At 43.1% G+C, this 19,576-nt stretch overlaps 2 protein-coding genes across 2 annotated transcripts; one reads left to right on the forward strand and one right to left on the reverse strand.

Moving 5' to 3' along the window:
- The first annotated feature begins 7 nt into the window (after positions 1-7).
- On the forward strand, positions 8-7,749 carry erp44 (endoplasmic reticulum protein 44). Its single transcript, XM_047598752.1, has 11 exons — positions 8-173; positions 2,838-2,910; positions 3,480-3,519; positions 3,817-3,932; positions 4,631-4,815; positions 4,903-5,018; positions 5,113-5,287; positions 5,441-5,552; positions 5,638-5,779; positions 7,005-7,107; positions 7,212-7,749. Exons 1-11 carry the CDS (start codon positions 114-116, stop codon positions 7,317-7,319), a joined length of 1,230 nt encoding a protein of 409 aa, XP_047454708.1. The 5' UTR covers positions 8-113; the 3' UTR covers positions 7,320-7,749.
- Positions 7,750-8,541: 792 nt separating this feature from the next.
- stx17 (syntaxin 17) lies at positions 8,542-18,934 on the reverse strand. The gene is made up of 7 exons (XM_047598754.1): positions 18,746-18,934; positions 17,794-17,997; positions 17,624-17,689; positions 15,301-15,621; positions 14,544-14,594; positions 12,406-12,492; positions 8,542-10,357 (listed from the first exon to the last, which is right to left on the reverse strand). The coding sequence occupies exons 2-7, from the start codon at positions 17,914-17,916 to the stop codon at positions 10,112-10,114; spliced, it is 894 nt and encodes a 297-aa protein (XP_047454710.1). The 5' UTR covers positions 17,917-17,997; positions 18,746-18,934; the 3' UTR covers positions 8,542-10,111.
- Positions 18,935-19,576: the final 642 nt, after the last annotated feature.

Consider the following 19,576-nt stretch of genomic DNA (forward strand, 5'->3'; position numbering starts at 1 on the left):
TTCCGTGGTCACCGCTGGACTGGTTCGACGTCGGTTTCCTGTTGCAGTGAAGAGCGGCGTCGAGACAGACAGGGAAGACTCATCACCACCTCCTCCAATAACTACACCATACAATGAAACTATTAGCAATATTTCCCTCTCTCGATATCCGCTTCGCCACGGTTATACTGCTGGTAAGAACCATTATATCCGCCTTGGAATGTGCACCAGCTGCTACCTACTTTTAGCCACCGGAGCTAGCTAAGGATAGCCGCTGGATAGTTAGCTGCTAGCTACCCAATGAGGCTCCAGTGAGGCATGAGACGTGGCTTTTAAAGTGGCCAAGGTGACTGGCGAGTTACTTCTCTTTCTGCTGGTGGTGCACTTATTTAGCGGGTTTAGTGTGGAGGCCTTTCCACCGTGTTTCACTCAGCAACTCCCTTAACTAATCAAGTTAACCAGCTGCAATGTCAACTTGGCCGGTTGCGGTTAGTAACGCTGCCCGTAGTGTTATATATTGCCAAAGTCTCTTTTTAGTAATTTAGATATTGCTCATTCAACATATAGTGCATTTCAAACTTTAAAAAAAAAAGTTTGACTGCTACGGAGTAAAGCATCCCGCTAGCATTAGTCGCCGCCACATATTGACAGCAGAGAGATTGCTTCTGATTGCGACCATGGTCAATTCAATTATAAAGTTTATTGAGCGGATGGGTCTGTTGTATTTGATCGGGTTTGTCGTTTGTTGTTGTACGGCTGCAAGTTATTGTTGGAGCTTCGTGTATCTGTGTCTGCCTATGATGCTCGCCGGTTGGTGAATTCCTCTGTTGTGGCTCATTCTGATTGGCTGATAACCCGGAACTAGACTACAGAGCAGTTCGGCCTAAAATGAAAACTTAGAACTTCTCTCTAAGCTGTAGTCTTGTCAGACATCTAACCACAGCAGCTGTAAAACTTTGTGTCAGTTTGCAGCTGTCACAGTCATACTGTATGCTACTGTATGCATACTGTTTGTTCTCAGTATTGAGTTGCTGAACTTCTAAAAAGAATACATCATAAATCAAGTATGTTTGAATTTTGGACTTTTTGTTGGACCATTTTCTCATGTCGTTTTTACTATGCTGACATTTCATAGACTATACATTTTTGTTTGTCAAATCAACTCATTAATTTAAAACAGAAAGGATAATTACTTGCACCCTTAATGAGGATGACTGTCTTATATCCGGTTTGAGGAGGATCTTGAGATCAATGGATAGCACAGGCATAGTGGCTGTAGCCATCATTATGCTCCATAAAAATATGGAATCGTACGTCTAGCCATAATGAAATAATATTGTACAATTTTTGATTATGCAGTCTCCTTTGCTCCTCTTTTGTCACGACATTTGCCTTGTTAAAAACAGCCTCTTTTCATAAGAGTTCGGCTGCCTTTCTTATTTGCATCTCTGGGTTATTAGTTGGCACTCCTCTCTTACACTCTCTACCATTTCCTTCTCTGGTCAACGTCCTTTTAGACCTTAGATTTTCCACATATACACCTCTTTTATACTGTATTCTTTTATACAGAGTCACAATCAGAGCTGAGATTCAGAAATTTGCACCCGGTACATCATAAATCCAACCATATTCCTGTTTCAGTGGTCCATTGAGGATGTAACAGAGAGGAAAATTCCACCTCTGAAAGATTTTATTTTCCAAACACAAGATAAAGTTTCCAAGACAACTCATGGTTTTATGTCAGTGACATTTGATAATGAAGATAGTGCCTGTAATGTACTCTCACTTTATGTTTTGACATTTACCACACAGAGGATTTGCAGTGTGTTAAATCAAATCTTAGTGTGAGGATTTTGATAACATGATGTTAAATTATTGTGTCAGTTTCCATTGCTACCATAGCTCTCATCTGGAAGCCAATGAAGATTTATACTCTCACGTGCCACTTGATTAGGTCCACTAGTGAAAACAAATGCATTGTAATATAACCGTCCTGGACTAAATCCCCACACGTGACTGTTTAGTTCAGTTTGTTTATTCAGTTTATTTTGAAACAGTCTAAGAAAGGTTGCAATTGAATTTATGATGAGGATGCAGTTTGTGGTTCTGTTATTTTGACCCAGCGCACTGACTAAAATTAGGTTGTCAAATAATAGAAACATGTGTTGGGACAAAACAATGTGGTGCTACAGACTTTAGCCTCCAAAATGAAAACAGCTGAATCAATAGCTCTCGGGCTGTTTGTTAGAATGCATTCGTTTTCAGTATTGTACCTAATGAACCGGCAAGTGAGTGTAAGACAACACTACGGTGGTGTATTTCTGTGTCATCCAGACCGTAACTATGAATATTTTATATTGGTAACTGATATAACATTGGTGAAAATGCAGTGCTTTTTTTTTTTTTTTATTCTTTTTTTTTTAAACGAATGCCATCCTGAATATAATACCTACGTAAAACTCCAGTCAACCTTTCTGTTCATGCAAAACGGGTTCCTGGGAAAAAATCAGGTTATACAGGAAATAAAGAGAGCATCGCTCTTCAGGAAAGACAAAGATAAGGGACATAGTTTGCTGTGTATTTATCCTATTACCGGAACGAGTGTCAGAGCGGCCGCTGCTCTGATGAGCTCAACCATGCTTCACAGCAAAACCCAAACACTGTCTGAAGCCAGGAAATTAACCCATTGATTTTCACTGTACTCTACATTGACAGGATTGCGTATTCGAGGTCCTAAGGAGTAGGTGCTCTGGTGTACAGCTCAGTTAGTCTGTATATATTCCAGAAACAGCATGTGGATGGGCCTCATCAGACTGATGTTTTAATTGCTAATCTAATTCCTCCCTGTGTGTCTGTAGGTGATGGGCCTCTCTACTCCTGGACAAGCAGAAATCATCAGTCTGGACTCGGGCAATATTGATGACATCCTAAGTAAGGAGTGATGCTTTATTCTTCAGAAGTCTCGTATCAGTATGGAAATATAAATTCTTGGTGGTTAGCTGTGTATTACTGGTCACCTTACTGGGGAATAGAAAGCAAAGCTGTTGTTGAATGTAGCTCTGCTTAGGAGCTGTCAGTAAAAGCTGTTAGCAGAGGAAGACGTTGGCACATGACGTAATTGGTTAATAGTTACACATGTTGTAACTCCCGAACTGCGTTGTGAAAATGCAAAGGTCTATTTTTATTACTGGGTGTCTCCAAAACTACCACATTGGTATTTACGCACATAGTTCCATAATTTTGTTGCGTTTCATGTCTCCACTGCAGATAACTTGATGTTTTCACTACAATCTTCATATAACTAAAAAGTGTTGTGTATAACAGTGTTTCAGGTCCTTGGCCCTTAGTTAAAGTCCTTTCTTCCTCCTTTTGGGTGAAACTGAAGGAGTTGTGGTTTATTACCCAACTAAAATAGTTTTACTAGTTAACTAAAACTTTCAAGAGATTATTAGGTAACGAGCAGAGGCTTAAATTTAGTTCCTGTTTGTGTTTCCTTGCAGATAACGCTGGCGTGGCATTAGTGAATTTTTACGCAGACTGGTGAGTGTTATTTTCCACTTACAGTCACTGGACCTCAGTGACATTCACATAGAATTTAACTCAAGATGGAAACATTTCCTGCATGTGTCACATGATGCAATAAATATAATTTGATTAATGCTGTCAACTTCTCAGTTCATGTATGTATAATGTTTGTGTACATAATGTGTACATTGTTAAAATCTTATTAACATCTGAGTGTATTTATTAGTCTGTTAAACGGCAAAATAATATATCATCCCTTAAAAATCAGTGAAAGTCCTCTGAGATGATTTACCTCCTCCACCCTTTCTTCAGGTGTAGATTTAGTCAGATGCTCCATCCAATTTTCGAAGAGGCATCGAACGTAGTGAGGGAGGAATTTCCTGATACCAAGCACGTGGTGTTCGCCCGCGTCGACTGTGACCAACATGGTGAGTATCACTCGGTATTTTGTTTTCCTTATAACGTTTGCAAAAATGACCAAGAAACAACACACATCACATATTGAAATCTTTTTGTATGCGACTCTACCATCAAGTACAAAGTATTTTCATTACATTTTTTAATTTTATCTCTTTAGAATTTGCGTACATGGTGTTTGTGGTTCGTGGCGATCTCATGCCTGAAACTGCATACATCCTCATTCTATGCACAGGAAACAAAAAAGGCACACACATACTCTTGCTATATTTGATGCCATATGTACACATAGATGCCTGGCACACCAAAGCCCAGACACATGAACCAACAGCCTCAGCCTTTTGAGATAAAGCAAATTAAAGAGAATTATTGATGACCTGCAAACTGTTTGAAGACTAATGACAAAACTGCTGCTTCCTGTGAAGACTGGAGGCTTAGAGACACCCCGCGGGGAGATTGACACCTGCCACACATACACACACACACTCATTCACTGTGTGCAGAGAGAATATTTACTCTTGGCGGGGGGCTGCTTTCATGTGGGAGATCAGAGCTCAGAGCTGACTGAAGGCAGTGTTTTCAGACTTAACTGCCGCCTCTGTCACCGCTCTGCTCCTCATCCACCCATCCCCATGTGTTTTGACTCTTGCTTCTTGCTCTTCATCAATTGATTTTGTCTTTCTTTGCTTAACTTCCACTCTGCCTCTAGCGGACATAGCCCAGCGCTACCGCATCACCAAGTATCCCACACTCAAGTTGTTCCGCAATGGGATGATGATGAAGAGGGAGTACAGGGGTCAGAGGTCGGTGGTGGCCATCGCCGACTTCATCCGCCAGCAGCAGGTCGACCCCGTGAAAGAGCTGCACTCGAAGGAGGAGGTTAACACTCTGGATGTAAGTGGCAAACGCACACATGCTGTCTGTTAACGTACACATCCCCGTCATAAGACAAAGTGGCATCACTTTTTTTTTATTCAACAGAGGGGCAAGAGAAACATCATAGGTTACTTTGAAAAAAGGGATTCCGACAACTACCACACGTACGAAAAAGTTGCCAACATCCTTCGAGACGACTGCACGTTCTTGGCTTCCTTCGGGTGAGAAATAACAGCATCTTCAGAGCCCGACGGAGCCGAACCATTAGCCAGTGTTTCTTCCCTCTATTTATATTTTTGAACTTTACTCTCGCAGCGCTGTATCTGAGTCTGAGCGCTTCAGCGGAGACAATGTGATCTACAAACCTGTGGGCGAGAGCATCCCCGACATGGTCTACCTCGGCTCACTCACCAACTTTGACCTGACGTACGCTTGGGCCCAGGACAAGTGTGTTCCTCTCGTTAGGGAGATCACCTTTGAAAACGGAGAGGTTTGTTACCTGCTTTTGCACATGGAGCATTATGACAACAATCTATTTCTTTGAATTGATATGATTGATACATGAAGTGTTTTTTGTCAGCCCACTGAGTCGTCCATTGGCTCAATCTGTCTGACGCTTTGTGTATTTGTTATTTTCTTCCAGGAGCTGACCGAAGAAGGAATCCCTTTCCTCATCTTGTTCCACATTAAAGAAGACACAGAGAGCTTAGAGAAGTTCCAGCACGAAGTGGCTCGTCAGCTCATCAGTGAGAAAGGTGAGTTTTCGCGGCATTGTGTGAACGTTACTAAACAGCCCTGCACACAGAAGCGCTGGTCCTGACATCGCTGTATCCTCCTCAGGGTCTATAAACTTCCTTCACGCGGACTGTGACAAGTTCCGCCATCCCCTGCTCCATATCCAGAAAACCCCAGCCGACTGTCCTGTCATCGCCATAGACTCATTTAGACATATGTATGTCTTCCCTGAATTTAAAGACCTCAAGTAAGTAGCATCTTTCACTTTTTGACCATCACAGTATCTCAAACGATATCAGTTAATTTATTTTCTTTGTGATGCCACCACATCTGTATCTTGGTGTAAACTTTAGCAAGTTTTTAGCATAGTCCAATAATTGTTTTGACATAAAAAGAAATACCCAAATAAAAACGAAGCCTGTGTCGGTAATTTACAAATCAATCATTCTTCTGTCGAGCCAGTCTGATATATCTGGCATTCTTTTAGACATTTTTGAGGAATTATTGCCTAATACTGATTCACTAAATGATATATCATTCACCTGCCCGTGTAATTGTTCATAATGAGATCTGCTCTTCATAAAATAAAGTCAATTTTCGATACACACACACACAGACACACACCAGGATCCACTGCGCACTCAACACTAGAGAAATGTCACACCTCCTAAAATCTGTCCTTTATGAATGGGCCAGGACACTGGAGCTAATGTGACATGATTTGGCACGTGCAATAAGTGCTAAACTAATCCAGTCTAATCTGATTTAATCTTATTTATTCTGCCACCCCCCCCCACCACTTTGCCTCCACCCGTCCCCAATCAGAGTCTGATCAGATAGACAGAAGCCCCGAGGACTGAGTAGCCCTCCACAGCCTAATTACATCACATCACCACTGCATGTGGCACACAGTTTGTAATTACATTAGCACGGTGCTTGTTATAATGATATATACATATATGTGTTTGTGTGTGTCCGGACGCAGCGGGTTTAAGTGTGACATGACAGTAGCTTATGACCTGTCGTTAATCAGAACACTTTGCGGCACCGCGTTGATATGGATTAATGCTGCTTGATGACATGTCCGCGGGGACTCGTGTCCTCTGCTGCTGCCACCAGCTGTTTTGTCTCGTATCTCTGTAGCTCTAGGTCTGACTTCACTGCTGTGTACAAGAATGCAGAGTATGATTTTTTAAATTGTTATTATTGTTAATTTTGAGTAAGATTTTAGTGAATGAAAGTTACCGTCAAAGTAGGTGAAACCAGTAGCCTCTTAAAAAAAAATGATTGTGCTAATATTTAAGTGTCATAATTTACTCATAATTAAATGTAATTTGCCTCTGAAAGTGGGAATTTGAACAAGTTTGTGCTGTTAAGGCAACCCGGTGAATCCGTCCCATTTGAGATTTAATTCAAAAATCCATAAGTCTTCTTAGAGGATGTTTGACGTGTATCGACGTTTATTTTTCCAGCGTCCCTGGAAAGCTGAGGCAGTTTGTTTTGGACCTTCACTCCGGCAAACTTCACAGAGAGTTCCACCACGGCCCTGACCCCACAGACACCACGCCTGGACAGGTCAGCCCGCGGAGACGGCACGCGCCGCGGAGTCAATGAAACCTGTTTTTGTTGTGCCTTGAGAAATGTTGACCCTATGTTTTGAAATGTGACTCTTTCTAAAGGAGCCGGGTGGAGAAGCAGCCAGCAGTCCACCGGAGAGCTCCTTCCAGAAACTGGCACCCAGCGAGACTCGCTACACCATCCTCACGCGGGACCGCGACGAGCTGTGACCTCAACGGCCTTCCAGTGATCCTGTGACTCAATGCCACGTCCCGGGGTCAGGGAGGGGGTTAGGGTTGGGACAGGCCAGCGGGACAGAACAGCAACACCCAACACCCTTACTAAAGAAAGAGAGAGGAGGAGGAGGAGGAGGAGGAGGATGAAGAAGAACAGGATGCAGAGGAGAGTGCAGTCCATGACACAACCATGTTGGAATAACCTATATTTTCATAACTCTTTCACGTACAATTTTTATTTTGAATTAAAAAGGAATCGGGATAAAGAAGAAAAATGTGTGTGGGCAGGGGGGCGGGGGCTGGGGGCATTAGGACCTCAAAAGAAGTGTTTTTACGTTTATTTTTTTGGAGGTTGTAAATATGTTTGTGCTACATTGGAATCGCAATGTCGGTCTAAATTAAATGCAGAGTCCTCTTTATTTTATTCCTTTTCATCACCCTGCTTTTTGTAGAGAACAATAACTCGCCGGTTCCCTCGCTCCAGCTGTACGGTTCTTATCTGTGGGTAGTCCAGTCGGGGCCTGTCTGATGGGAGATGCTGGTTTAGTGTCAGTGACCTCACGGCTGCATCTCAATACGACCGACCCCCAGTCTAATTCTTCTGTATAGCACAAATTCTACCTGTCGGAAGTAGTTTCCTTGTTTTCGGATGTTCTCCACACACTCGGATGGAGTAGAGTCATTTCTTAGGGGTAGCATAATTTCAAATCATGGCTTGAGACAGAAGATAAGAGACTGAGCTACTCCAGCCTATTGAGATGCACCCCCCCCTCGCCCTGGTACGGTTGGTACCATGGTCGTAGATCGAGATGTCTCCTGTTAGTGCTTATAAAAAATATGGCTAGGTTCTTTTTAAGTTTTTACAAATATTGTGCCACAGTGGTTGTAATTGGTCGTTTCTGTCACAAATCAGCAGAGAACACTTTTAATGTTTGGAGGGGTTTTTTTTGGCCGTCATGTTAAATTCCCTCGCACAGCGCGACACCAAAAACAAGCCATCCCCATCTACGAAGCCTGGTGGTGGCAGCATCATGCTGTGTGGAGGCTTCTCTGCGGCGGGCCCTGGACGGCTTGTGACGGTAGAGACGGTAGCTCAGACACACACACACAGCAAAGGGCAAGATGTAAAGATAGAGTAATAGAGAAGTTACAGCCTTCTCTAGAATTGTGAACTTGAGAATGGAAACCTTTTTGTAATGTGAACGAGCAGAGAGTCACGAATACCGCTTTTTTTTTCTTTTCTTTTTTTGCTTTTTTTGTTTTTGCAAACATGGCAACATGTGGTTCTCCGCCTCTTCTCGTCGACGGTCTGTGACACCAGAGCGACAGAAGGCAGGGGAGTGTAGCTGATGCATGAACGAGAATACGTCTGCTATTTGACCTCCAGACGTGTGGTTGGACTCTTGTAATCAAAGAGTCTAATTCCGTTGACCTGAAAGTCAACCAAAATCCACGGTTGTATGATATTAAAGGGGGACCGGGTCAAAACCTCTGAGTCGGAATAGAGGAGGAAACGTTCTGAAACGATGTACTTCAACATGATCGCAAATTTATGAAATGGCTGTTGTTTTTGCTGTTACCTGTTGTTAAATGTCATCCTGCTCGGGTAGAAAAAAGTTTTCGTCTTTCCTGGCGTTTTAAAAAAGGCCGAAAGACGACGACGGGGGGGGGGGACCCATGTGATGAACGGTGGAAATTTAGTCTTCTTTGTACGAGTTCTCTTAAAACTGGTTTTGTCTCTTTCTATGTCTTTTAGGGTTTGGTACAAGTCTAGACACCAGAAAATCTTAACGTGGAACTATGAGTATAGGGACCCATTGATAAGTTTGTACTGTACATCCTGCCCTTCTATAGAGGCCAACAGATACCTGCATAGTGACATATCAGCCCACATACAGAACAATGAGGGGGGGGGGTTGGGTGCCATTTCTTGATCAGTCATCTCAGAGGGGAAGAAGAGTAAAAAATAATGAAAAAGTAAATTAAAAACCATTTTACAAGATATATGTTGTGTGGTGCTTTCTGACCTTCACTGCTGTTTGAGTTTTGTTCCGATTGTTTGATGAACGACACGATTGTTGCAAAGAAACGTTTTATTTGGCAGCAGCAACTCGTCAATACATGGCAGGCTCCTATTCCCCGGTCGCTGAAGTGGTCCGGACACTAGTGGCACTTTGGCTCTTTTTGTGCAATTGTACAGTATAATTTATACAAACACTGAGACATTAGTACGTTAAATCACATCGCGCTGTTCACACCGTTTCCTGCGTAAAGAAGGCATGACCACTGGTAAACCTGAACACCCTTGACATGAAGAAGAAGAAGAAGCAGAGTTTGCTTAAGGAACACTGACTGCTCTTGTTGCTGATGGGATGTGACGGAACGGCTCGGTCTGTGAAATTGATTTAATTTATTTGCTGCCAAACGTTTCTTTTAGCAGAGGGATGTGCTCACAGCCATGTCACGCTCGCCGACCACAGACTGAGAGCCGCAGTGTAAAGAACGACTCTGTTTAGTCCGGGATAAAAAGATGCGTTGTCAGCGTCGAAAATGAATGTCCTCACAGAAACACCATTCAGACATAAACACAGATGTAACTCGCTCTTAAGGCTGTTATTACATAATTGTTTTTACGCAGCGCGCGGCAGCAGCAGTGTTTACAACGAGTCTGTTTGTGGCTCGGCACCACCGGGCCTGTAGTTTGTGCTTCTGACTGGTCAGTCAACACGGGAGGGACAGTGGTTAGACGGCAGCTAGCAGCTAGCCGCTAGCCGGGGCTGCTTGGCTCACTTGTCCTTGCTCGTCTCTGGTTCAGCCAGCGGTAGCGCTGTCAGCTGACTCATCTGTTGATCCAGTCTCTTTTTGCGATGTTTCTGGACCAGGTTGCCACCGGCAAACCCCAGGGCGCCTCCTCCCACAGCGGCGGCCACTCCCGCAGCTTTGAACCCGGCCAGCAGGCCGAGAGGACCCGCCACCACGCCGCCCAGCAGCGCCCCGGCAACCGGCAACACCATCAACTTGTAGCCCACCGCCTGCAACACAGACAGGGGACGACAAGAGACGCGCCCCGGTTTTAATTTAACGCACCTTTTGGAGACACACTGGCACTTTGTGGCTTCAAGACAGTCTGCGATAGAGCTCGGATGTCTCTATCCTTTCATGATCACACGTCAACCCACAGAAGGAGGAAGAAAAAAAAAAAGAAACGACACAAACAAGCCCGCATGTGTAAATGTAAACCGACACTTTCACAGACACATCAAAGCATTTTCATTATCATCATTTAGGAGAAATCAGAGAGATGTGGCCTGTGTGTTATTACAGCTGTTATCATCAGAGTGGAAGGTGCTCTTTGCTGATGGCAATTAACGGCAGATTCTTTGACCACCCTGACACGCGCGCGCACGCACACTCACTTGATTAACACTTCACCATTAAATTAATGCAGTTCAAACGCCAGCGTCGCTTGTCCCCACCCCCGTGGCAGTTGAGAGAATTTTAATTTCATCTGAGCTGAGTTAAAAGGACTCTGGGTTCAGGTTGGGGAGGATGGAGGAGGAAATGTGTGCGTTGTGCAACTGTGTGTGTGTGTGTGAGCGTGTGTGTGAAATGCAGTTTGTCCTGATGACAGATTACAAGCTTTCAAACACGTTAAAACATCTGACATCCTTCTCATCTGCTTTATCTCTCCGCACCCCACCTTCATTTAATGCGCAGCCCACTACGTCTACGGGCGACCTTACATAGAGGTCAGCCTTTGTTTGTCTTCCCATTTGGGTGAATTCAATTTAAATAAACCATTTAAAAAAAACATCTAGCCACTCAGGTAATTTAGGCTTTATTTGCCTAAATTTTTTTGCTTGGTAGATTTTTTGCTGTAAATGGAGAAACAATGTCCCAGATACACGAGATAATCCCAGCGAATTAATCAACATCAGTTTTGATAATTGGCTGATAATTGGCAAAAATGTCAAACGTTGCCTGGTTTCTGCTTCTCAGCTCGGTCTGATTTGCTTTTCTTTGCTTAATATAAATTGAATATCCTTTTAGGGGTTTAGGGTTTCGGCCGAACTAAATGATGAATTTAAAGAAGTCACCTTGGGCTTTTCACGCCGCATTTAACATTTCACACGCTAAATGACGATTAAATTAATTAAAATAGAATACAGTGCGGGGGTGATTTTCCTTGTTCTAACATATGAAAATTGTACAGATGTGCAGATTATAGAGTAATGCAAACATCGCTTCTAGGAAACGGCAGTAATATGTTCCGAGTAGCACAAAAGAAATGTATCTTTGCGGTGGTGATTCGGAGAAACCCTGGCAGAACACGGCATCGACAGCTATTTAGAAATAAATAAATAAATAAAAAGATCTGTTTATTTACCATCCACCGAGATCATTTACATGTTTGACTGTGTCACCACCCTCTCAGCAGTCACTTCACACCTCGGCTATGTTCCCAAACTGTGATCAAAATAGTATTTAAAATAGACTAATTCTCACAGGCGAGCTTTTCTGTCCTTTAATCTGAAACTAGAATAAAAGTTAAGAGAAAGCATGTGCTGATAAACAGAAGGGCCGGCTTGCACTCGTGTGTTGCAGTTCGTGAAAAACAGGTGATTCATTCTGGGTATTACAGACAAAAAGTTCGACATTTCAAGTGTGTAATACGTGTGAAGGGCACTGAGTTGTCTTCTGACTTACGCTCCGGACAGTGGCGAGGGCGCACTGCACTGACAATGCTGCTCCTTTAACAACTATTAAAAAGTCATTTAAGCCTCTCCCCCACGCTACACACACACACACGCACACACACAAGCGCTCTCTCTTGTCAGCGCTCTCGTCCTCACTCTTCCTCCCCTACACTCCTCTCAATCCCTCTCCCCTCTCTATTTCCTTAATTGCAGCTTTCCTCCGTATTCGAGCGGATCAATAGGGACAAACGCTGTGGAATGGCTGGGAGGCAAAGTGCCATCGATCTCCCCATCTCCCAAACACCCCACACACACACACACACACACACACACACATATCAGATCATCAGGACACACACACACACACAGACACATAAACACACCTTCCCCAGGCTCTTGGTCCCCTCCTCCACGTTGGCAGCGGCTGTGTTGACGTTGTCCTCTATGCTGTCAATCTTCTCCTGCTGGGACTGACACACAGGGGTTAGACGCGCACACACACACACACACACACACATATTAAAGCAACTTTCACTGATATATACACACATACACATGACAGAGCAACCACCTGTTGTGCGCAAATTTTCCCTTTTTTTATTTATTTATTTTAACCTGTCTTAATTCTGCTGCGCGCACAATTCATCATGGGAAGGTTGTGTGTCTGTGGAGATTTCACCGCGGGTGGGGTCATATTGTGTGTGTGTGTGTGTGTGCGCGTGTGTGTGTGTGTGTGGCATTGTGTTGATCTCATGAAATATTCAGAGTGGCAGCTGTCTCTCTCCATGTGAGGGTTGGATGGACACGGACCAAAAAACAACAACTACTTCTTCTCTTCTTCCACAAATCTGTTTCTCTCTTTTTCACCTCCCCGCTCTGAGCTCGAAGTCGCTTAACAGCTTCAACTTTATTTTATTATTATTTTTTTTTCACCAGTTCTCTAATAGGAGGTCACTATTTTTTGATTTAGTTTCAAAGCTTTTAAAACCCGTATCTTCAAAGGATTCCACTTCACTCAGATTTAAAGATCACAACAAATCTTTTTCACTCAGTTTTTACACTGTTATTCCCGCTACCAGACATTAGAGACACACTAGTAGGAAACAATGTTTGTATTAGTAATTAATCAGCTGTTTCCTTGGGAAAAAAACAAAAAAAAAAACAAAGATCAGCCTACGCTGTGATTTTATTTCACCAACAGAACAAAAGCCAAATATATTCAGCTCATAATAACAATAATTAAAAAAGAAATGGGAAAAGCAGCAAGTCTTCACACTGGAGAGGCTAAAACTAAAATATTTATATCTTTAAAAAAATAAAAATCATTGTGACACAAGGGTCTGGAGGCCTAGTGATTAAAGGCCTTAAGTTTGAAGAGTCATGTCCCCACTACTGTTATATCATGTCCCCAATATTCTAAAAATAACAAAACAACAGTTAAAGTAAAATAATAACACACAATAACACAATTATTTGACTATCACAACAGTTGTCTATTATTTTTCTGTTTTGACAGATTGTTGCAGCTCTAAGTGATGTTTTCCATTTAAGTATTTTCCTAAAATGTGTTTGGGTGTTGACAGAAATATATTAAAAAAAAAAAAAAAAAAGCGTCCTCCTAAAAATGGTCTCATTCAGTAGCTGCTGGTTTAATTCCACGACAATTGGGCAAGCTTTACATCTGTAATGGGATTTTTTCTCCTTAGCACAATTTACTTCAGCTTAATATTGAATTTAATAGTGCGTGCGCTAGCTTTAACTTTAGTAGAAAGCCCTAGAAGACACAGAGAAAAAACAAGCGTAACAGATAAGCGCTGAAGCAGCCAAACATCGGAAAAGCCACGCATGTACAGACACAGACAAAGACACAACCACACACTCACACTCACTCAGTATTTCCACTGTGGCTGAGCGCTGGAATATTACTCCCCTAACGGCGTATTTCACCCTTGAGACAAAACAACATGTCTATGCTCTTTCTGCCCCTCTCCCTCTATGCCTCTGTCTGTTTTTTCACCCTAACTACATCTTCACTCTCTCTGCTAATCTCTCCTTCACTCAGCCTCCCTGCTTCTCTCCCTCCATCCCCGAGGATAGAGCGATAATCTGAGCCGTCTGTTCTCCACCTGCTCCGACGAATCCCTCGTTTCCCTCCTCTCCCCCTGTGAGAACCTGCTGTCCTCCCCCAAATCCTCCCTCGCCCTCTCATCCACTCGATCTCTCCTCGGCGGAGGGGCCTCTGGGGCCCCCGGCCGTACCCCTCAGCTGATCTGTGTAACTTTGTCTCGGAGGAGCCTCACCAGGCAACACGGGCGCACACTGGTCAAACACACACACACACACACACACACACACACACACCACTTCCTGGAAACACTATAGGCGACTAGTCTGTGCCACACTGTTTTCGTTCGCGGGGCTAGCTGCGCACACACGCACAGACAGAGGCGTGCGTACAGTGACAGAAAAGTGAACGCGGTGGGCAGGAAGTACGTCGCAGAGCGGCAGCGCTTGTACTCACATGGACGAGCAGAGCGAACTCCGTCACCAGGCTGTTCAGCTCCTTCAGATCCTAAGAGGAAAAAAAAATTGCCGCGCTTATTTCACCGTGTCGCTTATCACACACGCACATCTAACGCTACAAAGCGTCCATACTGTCGCTGTCTGGGGGTAACCTTTGCATGAGCTAATGAGAGGGAATATTAATGTGTGTCACACGTATCAGAGCGGAAAAATGAAGCTGTAGGAACAGGTGAGAGAGGCCGGTTACACCAGAAGATACAGTCCAATGCAGTGAATAATGCACGCAGCCATAGCAACTGTCAGTTAAGATATATATATTAATATTAATGTATATTGATACATTATGTATATGATATATTGTATATTGATATTTCCAGTCAGCATATTTGTAGCATAGATTTATTGCTCACTGGGATTGTAGCAGCTAAAAATATCTTAAAGGTATAGAGCTGATACAAGACATTTATTTCCCTTTTTGTTTATCGTTAGTTATCATAAAGACGTGCAAATCCAAAAAAATTTATAAAATTATAACAACCCACAGGAATTTAGACAACAGAGATAGTTTTGATCGCTCTTCCATAATTTAAGTTAAAGCTTGACAACTATTTGTCAACACTGTACGCCGTTCTTTACACACTGAAATACGCTGCTGATAGAAATAAAACAACTGCGTAAATAATAGAAGTGAAAGTGCGACTGCAAGGCTGCGGGCTTCGGGTACTGTTGTTTGGGACGGATCCAGCCATGCATACCTCTTCCAGGTTATCCCAGGACTCCGCTGCACTCTGATCAGCGGGGATGTGTGGGAGGTGGAGCTGAATTTGCCTGCCAAACGCTGGCTCCTCAGCCGCGTCGTCATCGGCATCACTGGATCCGCAGCTGGACGGCTGAGTGGCAGGTGGCGACGCCGGCGCGGGCGGAGGCACGGGGTTAGAGTGCAAAAGGAGGAAGTCTCTCGTAGCGGCTGACGCTCTGTCCCTGACCGGCTTGACAAGCGCTTGCAGAGCATCAGCATCTTCGGCACGGACCCGGGCGCACAGCTTCTCCATCTCTCTGACGTTGGCTCTCAGCTGCTGCAGGGACACAAATGAGAAGCAGATTTTTTCCAGTGTAAACGCTTGTCACGTCTGAAACATTTCAGGGGACAACAAACACCAAATGATTTCAATTGTACTGGGGTGTTTTGATACAGGGACGCATGGACATGCAGATGGAAAAGCAAACATGTGTTTAAGTTCAGCTGTCACCGTAAAAAAAGTAAATAAATAAATGAGATGTACAGATGAGACATGACACAGAAGACTGAAAGCTGTTCCAATTTTTATGGTAAAATATCACCCGAGGACAGAACTGCAACCAGTTCCTCTCAAATACACGTAAACTATTTATACAGAAGGAAATATCATCTTTCCCCCTACGCAACATCTCTTAAATTCTGGGGAAAATAATAGTTCTCTTTATTTAGCCTGTTGCCACAGTTTGAAAACGAATACTCATGCTGACAGATGCGGTCTTGTGTACTATCCTGTGTTGGTGGGAGCTTAATAAGGTTCAGATATGAGGCTGAGGAACACAAGAAGTGCCCTGAGGGTGACAGGAGGATTACATCGCAGCCATCAGCCCTCCAGGCCGCGGCACGACCTGGGCTCAGGGGGTCAACCTGCTGCCGATAACACATTCTGCTAATTCCACCACATGAATAAACATACGTCCACTCGCCCGTCTTCGTGTGCTCGAGACTGAAAAACACGCTGATTAACACGGAGACAGTCAGGTCAGGCACCTGTCAGGCTGCAAATTAACCACATGCAACTCAAACACACAAGCACACGGCCGACCAAACACATACTCAATAGTAGATATTAATGATAAAAGAGTATTGATTTGGCTCCACTGCCGAGGTAAAGGTGGGGGTACTGAGTCCACCTGTGCCTTTTTCTCGGGGGTGCTAGGAGAGTGGGAGTACATGCCAATCATCAGCTGAGGGGAAGGACTGCAGTCTCTCTTTCTGGGAAGAGGGACAAAGAACAGGCAGCTAAATAGCAATGGGCATAAATAGGCACGTAACTTTAAAAATGCACTCAGTAGGAAAAAAAATGACACCTGTCCCATCCATCTGTCCATCTCTGGAACATAAGCCCACACACAGACCCACATCTGAAGCTGGGTGGACAAACCCCTTCTCTGGATTAATGCCATGAAGACATGGGAAAGCACTCTGTGTGGCCCCTGAGGTTTGTAGGGTAATGGTGAGAGGATAGGTGTGTGCCTGTTTGGAGTTATTTCACCTTCAGAGACATGGTGGCTTCTAGGCAACAACATCCCCCGAGGCATTTCACACCCACCATGTGAACAAGAACACAAGTACTTACACACACACACACACAGGAGATGGTGCGTTTGAGGTTTGGTAGCAGCCCTTTTCCTGCCCTGATTTCTATGTTTTCATCTTCACATGTATGTGTATGTATATAAAAACGGGGGGTAATGTTTTCTGGTTGAATTATTATAGATGAGTAAGATTTATTATATTGTTTACAACCACGTCTCACTGGTTCAGTTGGAGATAATTTGGTTGTTGTCATGTGAGCTACATGAGCCAGTAATATAATAATGGCTGGTAATAAATGGGAGGTAACTCCTGCTTCAAGACAGGTGTCTGCCGTTAGAAACTTGGGTCACAGAACAACGAGGGCACAAGGTGTGGTAGAAAGCGTTGGAATGCAGTTGGGCCTTGTGTTGTGTATTTTTTTTTTTAATCAACTGTTGTCGGGCATCAGTTCTAGGTGGCTCTTAAACACACTAGTGAGTTATCTCCTTTTTTTTGGACATTACTAAAATAATTGTCCGTACCTAACTCTGTAACTCTGTTTTTACTTTTTTAAACCACTCAACATGATCAGGAAATGTGAAGGTTTTCCTAAGTTCAGGTTTGGGAGATCACAACCTCCAAATTATTTGAGACAATACATATACTGTGCAGCTGCGGGGTCATGTGTGTTCAGGAATTTCAGGAGGCGATGAGTCACACCATCTTGTACACAATCATCCACACTCCCTTATATCATCCTATACCTGAACTGTTCTGCTGGCATTAATATGCTCCTGGTGAAGGCGGTCCCATTGCTGGCTTTGTTGATACTGTGAACATGAAAGCAAAAGTAGCACTTAATCATCCGTGGACTGGAAGCAAGAGTTTGGATGTGAGGGTGTGATCCTGTGTCGAGCCAGATTTCAGCCGTCACCTTCAGTATGTTATTGTGGTGTTTCTGCAGCCTCTCCAGGTCCGTGGGCAGTGCCACTTTAATGAACTTGTGGACCGGAGCCTCCAGGCGCCTTAGTGTCAGCTTGTTGCCTTCGTCTGCCATGTGTCCTGCTGACTGCCCACAGCCGACACCTCTGTGCGACTACGGCACCTGCTCGGCTTTATCTCGCTGCGCCCACGGACACTGTAAATACCAGCGGAGTATGATTTTAATAAATACATAAGTCAAAGTAATAAACTCTGTGACACATGCGAGCCTGCCCACACATCTAAAAATGGCATCTCAATTAGATCTGTGAACATTTCTTTTTTTCTTGCCAACGTCCTTTAAGTCAAAAGACAAACTAAAGTCTTACTTGTGTGACATACTGTCAGTCCAGGGTCTGTGCTGATTACTGGACTGACACAATTACGATTTTAGATAATAGACTGATGGTTGAGCAAACACGCCAATTACTTTCTGTTTTTAGAAGCTAATCCCCGTTTATTATGAATCGAGGATTTACGATTCACAATTTCACAATTACTCGGAAAGTATTTGTTAGTCAAGAGACAGTAAATTTAGTTCAATGGTATTAGACGCGGATAACAATTACAATTACACAAGACAGAACCAGTTTGAGAATACTGGCCTTACCTTTTACTGTTTCTTTAAGTCTAAGTTAGGAAAAAACAAGTCCGGTCACGTCTCATTAAGTTTTCAAAGAAAAGAAAGTGAAATTACTCGGACACAGTCAGTTTAGCAGCAGGAGGCTAGTTCAGCAGGTAAATAAACGGACTGGTGTTGTTTTAGCAGCCAGATAAAGAAGCTAGCAGCTCTGTTAGCTGTTATTAGATAACTCTTCAGATAAATACTTCAGCTAACTCGCTAATTTAACCACATGACGCTGAAACACCAGTCTGATGCTAAACGTCAAACTCAAATCACTTACCAGTGAAAGTACAACACGTCCCTACAACTTCTACTAGCAACAGACTTGTGTTATACTCCACATTGTTGAGAACTTTCACCATTTGCCGCAAATGAATAGTTTAAGACGACGCGTTGATATTTTGTTTTGTTAAGTTTGGTGTTTGTAAACAACTCTCCTCCCGGTGCATCCACGAATAGTTTCCGACGTCGACCGGGAGCCACAGCACATTGAGTTCCTCTTCACAGTGTCCCGTTATACTGTTGTCATTCAGAAATGTCTAAAATAAACGGGTTAATTCCCGTGTTTATTATATTTAACGGTGTTGTTTCAGGTTAATATAGAGTGAAGCATTAAGATGACCTTTCATTGTTTAAAATATACATATATTCTATTCAAAACTCAAAACTTGTATTGTTATTATTATTGTTGTTATTATTATTATTATTGTTGTTATTATTATTATTAAAGGATACCAAGGCAATAAATTAATAACATTTACATTACTTTAATGACTAGATACTATTCTACCGTATTTGTGACATATATTATACTGTAAATGATGGGTGTAGGAACTATGTACATGATTTGCAGCAACAAAGACAGAAAAATAAAAATAAAATATTATTGACCAGTTTAAATGAAATGAGAAAAGAACAAGAGAAACTTTTTTGAGGCTGGTTAAGATTTTTCAGGTGCGTGGGGTTTTGCTCTAGGGCCTTTGGACTTTAAAACCTCAAACTTTCCACGGTACCCTGCAGCCCTGCTGTGTGGTCACCTTTTCAGAGGCACTTATGAAAGCGACGTATTAAAATGTGTGACCTTTAAAAGCTGTTTCTCATGACAGCTAAA

This window comes from Mugil cephalus, chromosome 11 (genome assembly GCF_022458985.1).
Source record: "Mugil cephalus isolate CIBA_MC_2020 chromosome 11, CIBA_Mcephalus_1.1, whole genome shotgun sequence".
NCBI lineage: Eukaryota > Metazoa > Chordata > Actinopteri > Mugiliformes > Mugilidae > Mugil > Mugil cephalus.